General features: G+C 54.4%; 1 protein-coding gene across 1 annotated transcript in view; it reads left to right on the top strand.

Annotated features, from left to right (window-relative positions):
- Positions 1 to 12,419, top strand: part of HMCN2 (hemicentin 2) — a 111,516-nt gene that overhangs the window by 25,668 nt on the left and 73,429 nt on the right. Inside the window, exons 17-23 of the mRNA XM_067542193.1 lie at positions 5,166 to 5,360; positions 6,323 to 6,418; positions 7,473 to 7,600; positions 8,308 to 8,452; positions 9,371 to 9,483; positions 9,971 to 10,130; positions 10,800 to 10,965. Coding sequence (XP_067398294.1) covers positions 5,166 to 5,360; positions 6,323 to 6,418; positions 7,473 to 7,600; positions 8,308 to 8,452; positions 9,371 to 9,483; positions 9,971 to 10,130; positions 10,800 to 10,965 — 1,003 coding nt within the window. The remainder of the gene's footprint in view (positions 1 to 5,165; positions 5,361 to 6,322; positions 6,419 to 7,472; positions 7,601 to 8,307; positions 8,453 to 9,370; positions 9,484 to 9,970; positions 10,131 to 10,799; positions 10,966 to 12,419) is intronic.

Below are 12,419 nucleotides of genomic sequence, written 5' to 3'. Positions count from 1 at the left end.
GTGCTCCGGCCCCCCCAGCGTGGAGAGCCAGGGGCCCGAGTGGGCAGGGCGGCTCTCACCGGCTTCCAATGCACGGGCTCCTGACAGGAGTTGTGCACCCCCAGTTTGAAAACCTCTGCTAAATGGAAGGCATCGCCTCTGAGCACCCCTGGTTCTGTGGTTCTCCTCTGCTCTCAGGGCAGGCGGGCTGGCAGGCTGGAAGAAGTGCTGTGTTTGGAGACTTGCTGGGGTTGCACAGAAAGGGAGGCGTGTGTCTCTGGCTGTGCTCAGAGTGGCTGACATGGAAACCGTTTCTTGGTGGAAAAACGTGTAGAGCAAAAGTGGAATGGGGCTGATTGGCCGGCAAAGGCCTGGGTCCAGAAAGGAGAGCGAGAGCCCGGTGAGAACTAGCCAGAGGACAGCACGCCTCTTGGTTCTGAGCTGGGATGGGGAAGATCTTGGTCCAGAAGGGAAGGTGCCGGTTCTGAGGTGTAGATGGCTCTGCCTGCAGGCTGGCAAGAGATCCTGCGGACACAAATAAGCCACCACTGAAATTCACGCCCAGTTATCTCCAGTCCTCACAATGGATGCTGTTGAATCTCTCTCCCCCATTTCGCTGTATCCAGCTCTGGCTTTGCTGCAGTGTCATGATGTGTTGCTCTCAAAGAACAGGGACGTCTCAGCCCAGCGCCCTGGAGACAGGAGTGCTGTGCCGTTCTGTGGGGCTCTAGGAGCTCCGCTGCCCTGCAGCACCGGGCCGTGTGCACTGTGTGCTCCTGGGCTGGCGGCAGCCCTGCTATAAAACGCTCTGCAGCCAAGCACAGCACTGCGAAATGTGGGTTTGTGTGTCCACACCTGCAAACTCCTCCTCTGGCCCGTGGCGCCACTCAGGTCAATGGCCAGCATCTGGGGGGGGTTTATGGGGCTGAGCCCTAAACCGTGGTGAGTAGAATGGTACCGGAGCACCTGCCCTGCCCTGGGTTCAGCATGGGGAGGGGAGGAGAGGCGACACCCTGCCCTGTGGCGCTGAGGAGGTCACAGGCTGGTTACACGCTCTGGGAGTGAGCGCAGCAAGAGCCTGGCACCAGTTCCTGGTGGTGGGTTCATGCCGTTAGCCGAGTGACCTGCTCCGGGTCACGCAGACGCCGTCATGGTCCGAGCCCCTCGGCTAGTGGCCAAGCCAGGATGAAAACTTGGGGCTTCTCCGCTGCAACCTCTGCCCTCGTCCCTCCAGCCCCCACCTTGCTGGCCAGGGCAGGAGGGGCCCGACGAGGCACGAATGGGGTGACTGACTGAACCCCTCACAGAGCCAGTGGCGGTGTGGGCTGGGCTAGCTCCATGCCCCATGGCTTTTCCCAGGGGGGGTGTGGAGGCTGAGATGTCCTGAGACAAGCTGGCCGTCTGCACAGCCCGTCCCCCTGGCTCAAAAGCGGAGCAGCTGCGGTTCCCATTGGTACAGACGGCAAAGGGGGGTTTCCTCAGGCAGCAGCTCCTAGCCAGCACCCCCCACACACCCGGCTCTGGGGTCCAGTCCTGCTGTCAGCACGCTGTCGAGGGCTGCTGAAATGCAGCTGGCTTGCCACCGTTCTCACCGCACAGCAAGGGTGGGCGGGAGCTAGGGAAACGGGGGGTCACGAAAGCAGCTTCCCCAGCCTGGCTGTCACTGGCTGGCGGCAGTGGGGAATGCAGCTCCTGTCTCTTAGGAGGGGGCAGGTTGCCACCTCCAGGGGAGAGGAGGCTAAATGCCGAGCTAGGTATAGGCACGGCGCTTCTGCCTGCTAGCCAGGAAGGCTCTCCTCCCCTGGGCCTGCGCCCCTTTGGTCTGAGCAGGGCGGCATCACCGCACAGCGGGGCACGGAGCAGCTTGTAAGAAACCCCTGGCGAGGCCGTGCTCCCTGATCGTGAGTATGTGATTTCCCAGGGGTCTGTGCATGGGGAGAGGGACGGAAAGCCCCCTCCCCCCACCCGCTGCATTCTTGGACCCGCTGCTTCACTGGGAGCAGGACTGCCTGACTCCTGTTGTTGTGAGACTTCGAGGAGGAATTTCCCAGTTCTGTAGACGGGAGCCCTGGGGAATCTTGGCGGATTCTCCTCCCACTCACCACCCATTCTTCCTTCTTCCTAGAACACTCCTCAGCCACCAGGGCTTGGGTTGCAGCCGCCCTGCTTCACAGCTGGGGCCTGGATGGGGGCCACTCTGGATCCCATTATTAATGCTCTTAGATCAGCCAGAGTGATCCGGGCCAGCAACTCCCTAACCCCAGAGACATAGGCCGTGTCTTTGCTATGACTATACCCTGGTCAGGAGACCTGCTTACAACATGGCTGTCTCCTGAGCCCATTACAGCACGGGGAAAGCTCGTAGTGAGAATGGGTCCAGTCTTGGCTATGGCGCTAGTGCAGGTGAGCCCTAGCGTGCTGTCTCCGCAGCCTGCCTGCCTGCCTGCCTGGCCTCTGCTGGCCTGGGGAGGGAAAGATGAGGACTTGGGAGGGATGAATTTGCCAGTTAGACCTCCCTTCATGTTGACAGTGGAAAAAGCTGCCTCCCACACTTTGTGGTGTATGAAGAATTGAGGGTACGAATAGCCTAGCAGCTGCTGTTGTAGTTTGGAGAAGACAGAGTGTGTGTTCAGAAACCTGTGTGTGTGTGTGTGTGTGTGCGCGCGTGCGTGTGTGCAGCCACACAAGAACAGAACAAAGACACGATGCAGCGAGGCATTGCTTAGAGAGAAGCAGCAACCAAAATGATACATTGCACAAGGAATCGAACCTCCTCTTCTGAACAGGTTGGCCCCTGCTATCTTTTCTGATGTGACAGCGGCTCAAAGCCAAGTGGAAAGTGTATGATGGGGGTAGGCCTCCTTCAGACACAGCCCCTAACCCAGCTGCCGCTTCCCACGTGCTAATATAATCGAGAGCAAAGCTCCTTACAGGGCCATGGAGTGATCCCAGCTTTCACCAGGCTGGAAGAAGGATGTCTGACTTCTGGTGCTGGGGGGATGGTGGTGGGCCTGCACTGGTGTCAGAAAGGCAGCCAGCTCCGGTGTGTGTGTGGTGCATGCTGTCCTGACTGCAGGCTCCCTCGCTCAGCGCTCGGTTCCTGTGTCCGGCTTCGTCCTGCCCGGTGCTGGCTAGGCAGCTGTTAGCTTCATTATAAAGGGAAGCGGTGGGGAGAACTCTATAATGTTAGCTGTTTCACCGGCCTGGTTTCAGGGGCTGGGGGAGTTGCCTGGCCTGGGCGTGAAGGCTGTGCTGGCGCAGAGGCCAAGGGGAACAAGAAGGCATCGCTTCACAGCAGCAAGACCCGAACGGGTTGGCTGTTGCGGTGCAGGACTCTGCCCTCGCGCTGGGCTGAAGTGGAGGTAAAGGGAAGGGTTTGCCTGGCTGAAGCTGTGAGCCCACTTTTCAGACATGGGTGCCTGTAACAGGATGAGCAAACTCCATGTAGGGACACTGAAACCGGCGTGTAGCCAGCTCATGTGGCCGTTGGGTTTGGGTTCCAAAGTGCCCCTCTGAGTGGCGGTCTCAGGGGGCCATCCTGGAAACCAGGCCCACAGGGAGGGCGAGGCAAACAGCGAGTGATGTGTCGCTGGGTAGCCTTTGAAGAGCATCTGCACCCCCCTAGAACCTAGACCTGCGTCTGCTGTGGGGAGACCCCAATGACTCCAAAGGGCTTTGGATCAGGCCCCTAATGCCCCAGATGAACTGTGGGGGAGCCCTCTCTCTCTCGGGCTGACTGATGCAAGCTGCTAGCGTCTCGTGCCGTCCTAGCTACCCTGTGACCTGCTGTACCTAGCTAGGTATCTGCCAAGTGGGGAGGTGAGTTCAGAATGGCCCTGGGCTGAGGGGGAACGAAGGGTCCCTTTCCCTCACACTAACCCTCCTCCCCGCACAGTCCCATCCCAGGAAGAGATGAATGAAGGACTGAGAAATGGCGAGGTTGGGGCAAATGTGGAAGGGTCTCCCATTGGCATGATGAGAGTCCTGTCACTTGGGCCGTCGTAGAGCTGGGCAAGCCGGTGAGAAATACCACCGAGGAACAGCTCTGCGTTGGGCTTTGCGGGGTGGATTCAGTGACTGACTGGGTCTTTTCCCTCTGGCGTCTGTGACTTGCTCCCTGCCGCGTTTGTCTCAAGCTGTTTAGATATTCTTAGCTGAGCTCCGAGCCAGATCTCCTAACGCCCCCGTGAACAGGGACCGTGATGCGATATGCAATATTTCACATTTCAACCTGAAAACAGCTCATGGCTCTGGGCTCTAATTGTGTTATTGAAATGGCAGCCATGGAGAATTGCATCATGCTTCTTGGGGATTTCAATTCTTGATTTATTTTACAAGACAAATAATGTCTTGGAGAGGGAAGATGAGACTTGCCAGAATGTCCCTGGCAAAGTTCCTGCCTTGCATGTCCATCTTACTAATTAAAGCACCACTTGATTTGGCAATTAATTGGTATGAGGGGGCTGGCACAGGTAAAATCACTGACCTGTCTCTTCTAGAGGCCACCATTCAAAACCTGGTATCTAGATCCCAGGGTGACCAGGAGTTTAGTGCTTGATGGACGTTTATTCACATTCCCCTGCAAACCACTGGCAGTGGAGATGGAGAAGATCCACTTTGTCTATAGATAAAACCATTCACGTCTATCGATATCTCCAGTAGATACCCTCAGCGTGTAAAGGAGCAGAGAGGACTCATGGACGTAGAAGTAAAAGACGAGGGTGAAGTACCCAAATTCCAGATACTTTCTCTCCTGTCCAGCAGGATTGATTTGGGCCCGTTCGTGTCATTGTGTTAGTCAGTAAGATGATCAGATGCCAGAGACAACAGGATTTGCTAGGTCACCCTGTCCATGTGCCAAGTGCTGGACCGTCTACCCTTCGACTTGCATCTGTTGCACACTTCAGTGCCTCTTGGTGTTGTGAGTCCTGCTGGATGTTTTATGCTCGTCACTCGTCGTGTGAAATACATTGTAGCTAAACTTGTATTTAAATTTCTGCTCCCGTTGGAAACATCTTTGAATGTCAATAGCTTGTTTAAAATGGAATGGGGGTAAGTATCCTCTTTGGGGGCTGGGTGCGGAGTGAATATGATCAGAGAAGACTAGGTGCCCTTTAGAATGGAAACTGATTGTCCCTCTTAGACATTGCGCTGGATCCGAGATTCTTCTTTGCTTTCTCCTTTAGCTGCCCCTCGGTTTTCAGAACGCCCGCAGGACATGTCTGTCGAGATGGGGAAGAGCATCAGTCTGGCGTGTCACGCTGAGGGACACCCCCCTCCACTGATTTTGTGGTCCAGACAGGACGGCAAAGCTGTCACTGCCCAGACTGGTCTGTTGAGCAATTCCAGCCATCTGGAGTCTGATGGGCTCTTTATGGAAAGTAAGAGACCCAGGACTATTGGACACCATTTGTGCATGCAGGAATGAGCACTTAGTGCCTGTCTGGGTGCGTGAATGTGTGTTGCATGCATATCTGGATGTGTGTACGTGTTGCATGCGTGTCTGGGTGTGTGCAGTATTTCTGCGTATCGTCTGCCAAAAGATGTGTACATCATTTTCTTGTGGATTGTTGCATGTGTGTTGTCGCTCATGTATACACAAAAGCAATTTTTTTTAGGCGTTGGACTAGATCGTATGCCCTTGCTGTGTCGTATGAAAAAGTTGGTTGGTTTGGCATATTCCTTGTGTTTGCATCCTTTAGTAACTGCACTCCGAGGTGCCCCAGTGTGAACGCTTTCATAACTAACCTTGCACTGGCTTGTGGCCTTTTATGTTTGCTAGCCAAAGGCCCTGATTCTCCACTGCCTTGCACGTCGTCTGCAAAGTGAGTGTGAGATGCTACCATTCTGATTTGGTAGCATGGTGCGCACTGTAACAGGGCTGCTTTCCCCACCCTTTGGACAACCACAAGCAGACGGGACGCTTTCCAGGTTTATAAGAATCCGTGTGTTATTTATTAGGTCCCCTCCACCAGTTCATCGGTACAGCCTTGCGCGGCAACGTGTGAGCGGACATAAACTTAATTGTTCTCATTTGCTCATCAGCCTCCTGCCTAATTAAGCCATTGAGCACCGATCTCACAGTGCAGTCCACTCCCTGGGGAGTAGCTAGCACCTTAGTGACTGGAGAGCTAGATCAGCTCCAGATGCCTAGTACTCTGTCACACGCCCACTTTGCACCCACCTGGGACAGGGGTAAGTGACAACGCCAGGCAGTTCAGGCTTGTTTTTAAGGTGGCCCCACAGTTTGCTGGGGTGGGCTCTTCCTACTTGCAGAACTCCGAGATATGGCTGAGTCCTTCTGTGTTGCCTTGCTCAGACCTTTCCTCTCCATCTGCCCCAGGTGCGTCACTGGATGACCAGGCCATCTATGTCTGCGAAGCACAGAATGTATTTGGGAAGATCCAGGCTGAGGTCAAACTCACGGTCACCGGACATGGTTTACAGCCTTTATTTCTGGCGTAGTTTTTGTTATTCGTCTTGTGACGTTGCTCAAGCAAATTAACGGCTTGGGTGCGGATGCTGTCTGTGCGTGTGTCAGTGTCTGTAACGATGGGAATGGCGCGGCTGTGTGCAATCTCTTGTTCCACCCTGGTAGCTCCTTTGGCATATCCAGCTCAGGAATTCCAGGGCCTGCTAGCCGGGGGCTAAATGCAATGCCGCTGACAGTTAGGTTCATGATATTGTACCTAGAGATGAACTTTTACCCAAATCATGCCCTCATCCCCCCTGCACCCTTGAGGAAGGTGGATAGGCTTTAGAATGAGCCAAATTCCCAGATCTGAACTTTGGGGAAAAATGAGATCTCGATAGCGATCGTGTGGCTGTGGCCCATTTGTAGCAGTAAGGTGTTGCAGTGAGCCCCCTCTGCATGCGTGGAGGTCATCAGCAGGGATTGAACTGGGACCGTCCGCGCACCAAGAATACAGGGCTCTGCTGCTGGAGCTAGAGGAGTAACTCCTTTTGCTGTAAATAACTCGGCTGTTAGTCACTCAGGCCAGCCACTGGACGGGGACCTGATCACAACCACGCCAGTGTATTTGTACCCATGTAGCAGTATTAGATCTGATAGACTGCCAATGGGTGCGACCGTCCACAATTGAGAGGTCCATAGAATATCTTCGGGGATGATCCAGTCATTCATACACACGCAGATCCAAAATATCCCCATCCCCCCCCCCCCCCCCCCCCGCCGCAGAGGGCAGTGGGGTACCTGCATGAGCACAGAATAGATGCACTAACATATGGCCAAATCCTGGGTGTGAGTTTTGGCCTCAGCTGCTGTTACAGCACATCCACCTCTGGTACCGTATAGAACCTTTTGCTGTGGTGCAATCAAGAATTGTTTTGCTTTGAGAGGCCGGATAAGGCTCACATTGATGATTTTTCATCCTGGAGGCTAATTTATAAAACACACCAAGACTCAGAACTGCTTTGTCCTAGCGTCTTAAAGCCAGCTTGTCCCCAGTTAATATAGCCTTTTCCTTCTCCAGTTGCCCCAGAGATAGCTGCCGGTGCACCTGTGATCCCTGCCCACGAGGGACAGCCCATCTCACTGCCATGCATAATCCTGGCTGGGAAACCTCTTCCAGACCGACGATGGCTAAAGGATGGGCAGCCGGTGAGTCCTTGGTCCCGTCTGTTTAATTTGCAGAGAATATGGTGAGTAATGTACAGATCAGCAGAGTCCTTGCGTCCTTCCAGAGTCCTGGAGCACTGTAGATAAATCGGGTTGATGCTGACAGCAGCACTGCATTTGTTGTGTTGTGTCATGTCATTGTGATTTGTTAGTCACTGGAATGATTGTACAATCAAAGCTACAGATAGACAAGACCGAGGAGAATATCCAGGCCGTGCCCCAGGTGTTAGCACTTGGACCCCTTCCCTTGGGAGATGATCTCACGTCAGGAAGGTTTGCCCTGATATTCAGCCTACATTTTTCCCCCTTACTACTAATACTTATGCCCCTCCATGTCGCAGTAAGTAACTCCTCTTCCTCCATGGATACCCCCTTCAGAGACTGGGCAGGCTGTTATGTCTTCCCTTTGTCATCACAGAGCCAGCCTCCGCCTACTCAGCTCCTTTCAGCTCTCCCATCTCAACAGCCCCCTGGTAACTCTCTCTTCTCTCAGCTCCCTCCAGGTTGTCATGAGGGGCCAGATCCTTAGCCGGTGCAAACTGCCATCGCTCTGATGAAGTCAGTGGTGCCATGCCAGTTTGTACCAGCAAGGGATCTGGTGTGAGGTATTTTCTAAAGCAGAGGGACAAGCATGCGATGCTCGTTGAATTGACTATCCGTCCAGAGTCAAGGGTTATCTCTCTTCCCAGGTCACACTGAGCAGCCGCCATTCCGTGCGCGCCGATGGAAGTTTCCATATAGACCAGGCCTTCCAGGAGGATGCTGGGAAATACACCTGCCTGGTCACTAATGCCATGGGCTCTCGCAGTCAGAACGTGACGCTGACCATCCATGGTGAGTGGTTTAGATCCAGGCACTACGAATTGCTCAGCCGTCTGTTTGCTTTGCACACGGTCGAGTGAGAGTGCGTGGGGGCAGGTACCGTGGTGGAGACTGGCTGCCGCCTCCTCTGCCGGTTTCCCGTGGAGCACGTACGAAACCAGGATGCCTTTTGGAAGAGACGTGGCTCTTGCCACTGAGCTAAAGGAGCAGTTATGCTCAGTCAAGGCGAGAAAATCCTGCTCTGATGAAGCCAGTTTCTTTAGCAAGTGTCAGTCCCCAGGGCAGCACGTTGTTGACAAAGTCATTTAGGAAAATTCCTGTTATCTGGCAGTGCTGGGACATCTAACCGGCTTGCACAAGTGCAGTTCGATTCGGGACAGTTCAGCTATTCATTAGAATCCAGCTGCTTACTGCCTCCCAGCGAGCTGGTGACCCGCATCTAAAACTCCTGGGTGTGCTGACCGAAAGGTACATCCATAGAAAATGGAGTGCGGCCTGTGGGGCGGGTTGAGCTGCCTAGAGAGCAGTCAGAGGAAGCTGAGGCTGTGCTGTAAGACTGGAGTTGTCACAAGGGCCCAGCACCGCCAGCTGAGGCTAGATTTTCCAAAGAGCTCGGCTCCCATTTGGGTTCTGGCCTGGAGAGCCGAGCTGGTTTCAAAAGCTGGGCCTCAGAAGAGTAGCCAGACTTTCCGAAGGGCTTGGCTCGGCCTTTTCGGAAGGACCTGGGTTCTCTTGAAAACCAGACTACTGGTGTCGCCGCGGTTTGCTGAGGACGCTCGCAGATCTGGCCCTTCGTTAGAGGCCACGAGAGGGAGCTGAGCTCTCTTGCCACGCTGGGTGCTGCTGGGCACTTGGAAATCAAGGCCTGGCCCTGCACCGCCATTCTCAGTCAGGATGAAGCAGTAAGGAGGATGCTCCTCTTGTTCACAGTTCCGCCCAGCATTCAGCCCGGGCCTGCCCTCTATACCACCAATGAGGGAATGGCTGTCACCCTGCCCTGTAACGCCAGCGGAGTTCCCATCCCCACCATTGTCTGGACAAAGGTAGGGTGGAGGCTGCTGATGCTTGGTCAAGCTGGGAGGAGGGCAGACAGACAGATCACCCTCTCTTGGCAGTGTGGGTTCGCAGAGGAATCCTGGCCCATTAGCTGCTGCCGGGATCTCCCGCGAGGAGTCGCTTTGCGTTAGAACACGTGTTGTCCACCCTGGTGCTCACTGCCCGGGGCAGACCGGGACTGTCCTGTGTACGGCTGTCTCAGCTGCTTGTGGCTAACCCCGGGGTCCCCACTGAGGGCTGCGCTGTGGTTAACACAGTGCCGTTTCCCAGTGTAGACAGGGCCAGAGAGATTGGCCTGAGGGCTGCCCTGGAATGGAGCGAGTGCTTGGATCCCAGACATCTAGGGGTTGTGGAGATGGACCCCAGCGGGAGAAGGGTTTAAAAGCACCAGCCCAGCTCCTCTCTCCCCTGCTCCCCGGCTGCTCACTCAGTTCATTGCAGAGCCCTGGCTTTGTTTCTTCCTTTCCTTTGGAGGAACTGGAGCCCCTTTCCTCTCGGAGCCCCCACTACCACATCCACCGTGACAGGAGCCTCCTGATCCCCCGGCCCTCTGCTGCAGATTCGGGGGTCTACGTCTGCACAGCCACCAACCTGGTGGGCTCCTCCAGCCGGGAAATCCAGCTCTCTGTCAACAGTGAGTTCTCTTGTCTGCTTGCTGTTCAAATGGCCCCCTCTACTGGCAAGCCTTTGGCTGACGTCAGACGGGAGCTTAGCACCCGAGGGACTCCTTGAGCCTCTTCCCTGCTCTCTCACCCCTGTTTGCAACTGAGCCTCGGGCTCTCTCTAGGGGTCATGAATAAGCCCCGCCGATCCCACCAGAGTGTCACCGCTACCTGGAGCACGTATTGCTCCGTGCAGGGGGCTTCTAACGTGCAGAGGCAGCATGGCCCAGTGGCTAGGGCATTGCTCTGGGGTCAGGAGACCTGGATTGTACGCCCAGCTCTCGGCTGGCTTGTCTGTATGGCCTTCGGCAAGTCACTTCACTTCTCCCCGCTCCGCCCTCGGTCTGTCGTGTCTGTTTCGAGTGTAAGCTGTTTGGGGCAAGGGCTGTCTCTTACCGCTAACTCCCTGGGACACTGATCATGGTTAGGACAGTAATACAGGTAAGGATACAGATGGCATTTGTCCTAAGGGACATTTGATGTGCATAGTGCCAGACTGCAGTTAGGTAGCCTCCTGGAGGTCCATCTCCCTGCACCTTTCCCTGGTGCTAATGAATAGAGTCAGCAAAGGCCTTTAAAACCCGAGAGCATTTCAGCCTGGACTACAGCCTCACTTTCCTCTCTTTGTCCCACCAAAATAGCTAAGCCCAGGATTAGCAGTAACAGATCACGTGAGTCAACTGGACCAATAAGAATCTCAGCTGTGGTTGGGCAAGAAATGACACTGCCTTGTGAAGTTCAGGGATACCCGTCCCCACTGGTGGTATGGACGCAGGAATCCCGGCCACTGCCTCTCATCACAGGCAGGTAAGGAACTGGCTAGAAGGTGGAAAGCTGGGGGAACCCAGCGGTCTCACTGTTAGAAGCCCCATAGGTTTATTTATTTTTCTTTTCAAGAGCTTGGGACCCTTTGTACACAAAAGAGATTAGTAGCTACAAGCCAAATTAACCCCTGCTGTGATTCCATCAACCTCGGTGGAGTTACGGTGGGAGAATGTGAAGTGGAATGTCACATTCTAGCATGTGTGACATCCTCTCAGCCCAGGAGGTGATCTGGTATGGCTGAGCGATCTGAAGTGTTTCATGGGAAGGGGGCATGGTCTAGTGGTTAGAGTTGGGGAAGTGGAAGGCAGGAGATCTGGGTTCCACGTCTTGCTTTTATTGTTGGCTCTCTGTGGGTCTTTAGCAAATTGCCTCGGTTTCCCTGCCTGTAAAAGAGATTGCACAAAGCTGTGCCGTCAGCATAGTTCAGTTAATATGAACGAGCGTTGAGATCCATGAGTGAAGGTGAAAGCGATATGTATAATGTGGTTTAAGTCCCATAACTACCCACCCAAAGCCACGAGCCCTATTCAGATTCACAGTAGTGCGCTGTGACTGGGCACAGCAGCTGGTCCTGACGATGGAGCAGGGTCCCAGAGCTGGCGTGGCTCACCAGCTCAGTGTTCTTGCAGCAGGAATACTTCGCTTGCTGCGGGGCTGTGAGTACTTGATTGCTGTGAGTGCAATTAGACAGTGCCTGGCTGGAGAAATCTGTGACCTCCCAGAATCAAACGTCTCAGGATATCAGCGGCTGGCACAGCCCCTGAAAGAAAGCAGAGTGAGTTCTTGGATTCGTCCTTACCGGCCCTTTATCCTAACATCTGTCGGGATGGAACGTCTGCTTTCAAATCGTGTTCGGATGAAGCGCACACGCCCCTGGAAACATATGGGACTTAAGTTGCGAATTGACTTGTGGTGGGGGAGGGGGGCTGCTTTTCATGTCCTGTTCTCCCATCCCAGCGCACACCCGCGTCCTCCAGCACATCTGGCTTTTTGTGCATTCCTGGCTGGTGCTGTCATGGTTATTTCTTAAGGTAGTGGAGCGGGGGAGTGATGTTAGCAAAGCAAAGAAGCCAGGAGTGTCTCTGGAGCAAGGCAAGACCTGGAACGATTCTGAGTGATGTGATCTGAATGCGCTGGACTCCTCTTCGGCTAAAGCGGTAATCACGCGCCAAGTGGCTGTTGAAGCTTCTTTTATTGCGGGTCACCAGTGCACGCGAGACAGATCTACTGCACAGCTAATCCCTGCTAAATGGGTTTCTGACTCTTAGCTGGAATGTAATTAATATACGATCGTCATTCGGCCAGATGGCAGTGGAAAGCCTCCTTCACACATCCACGTGTCACGGTTGTTCCTTGGTGCTGCAGTTCTGCTGTTTGGGTTTGCTCTGTACCCAACACAGAGGAAGGTGCGTTCTCTGAAGACTAACTCGACCGAC

Source organism: Emydura macquarii, unplaced genomic scaffold, assembly GCF_026122565.2.
Source record: "Emydura macquarii macquarii isolate MOO-44397 ecotype Brisbane River unplaced genomic scaffold, CSIRO-AGI_Emac_v2 contig_691, whole genome shotgun sequence".
NCBI lineage: Eukaryota > Metazoa > Chordata > Testudines > Chelidae > Emydura > Emydura macquarii.
The sequence above is the reverse complement of the archived record's forward strand: the minus strand, read 5'-3'. Positions and strand labels throughout refer to the sequence as shown.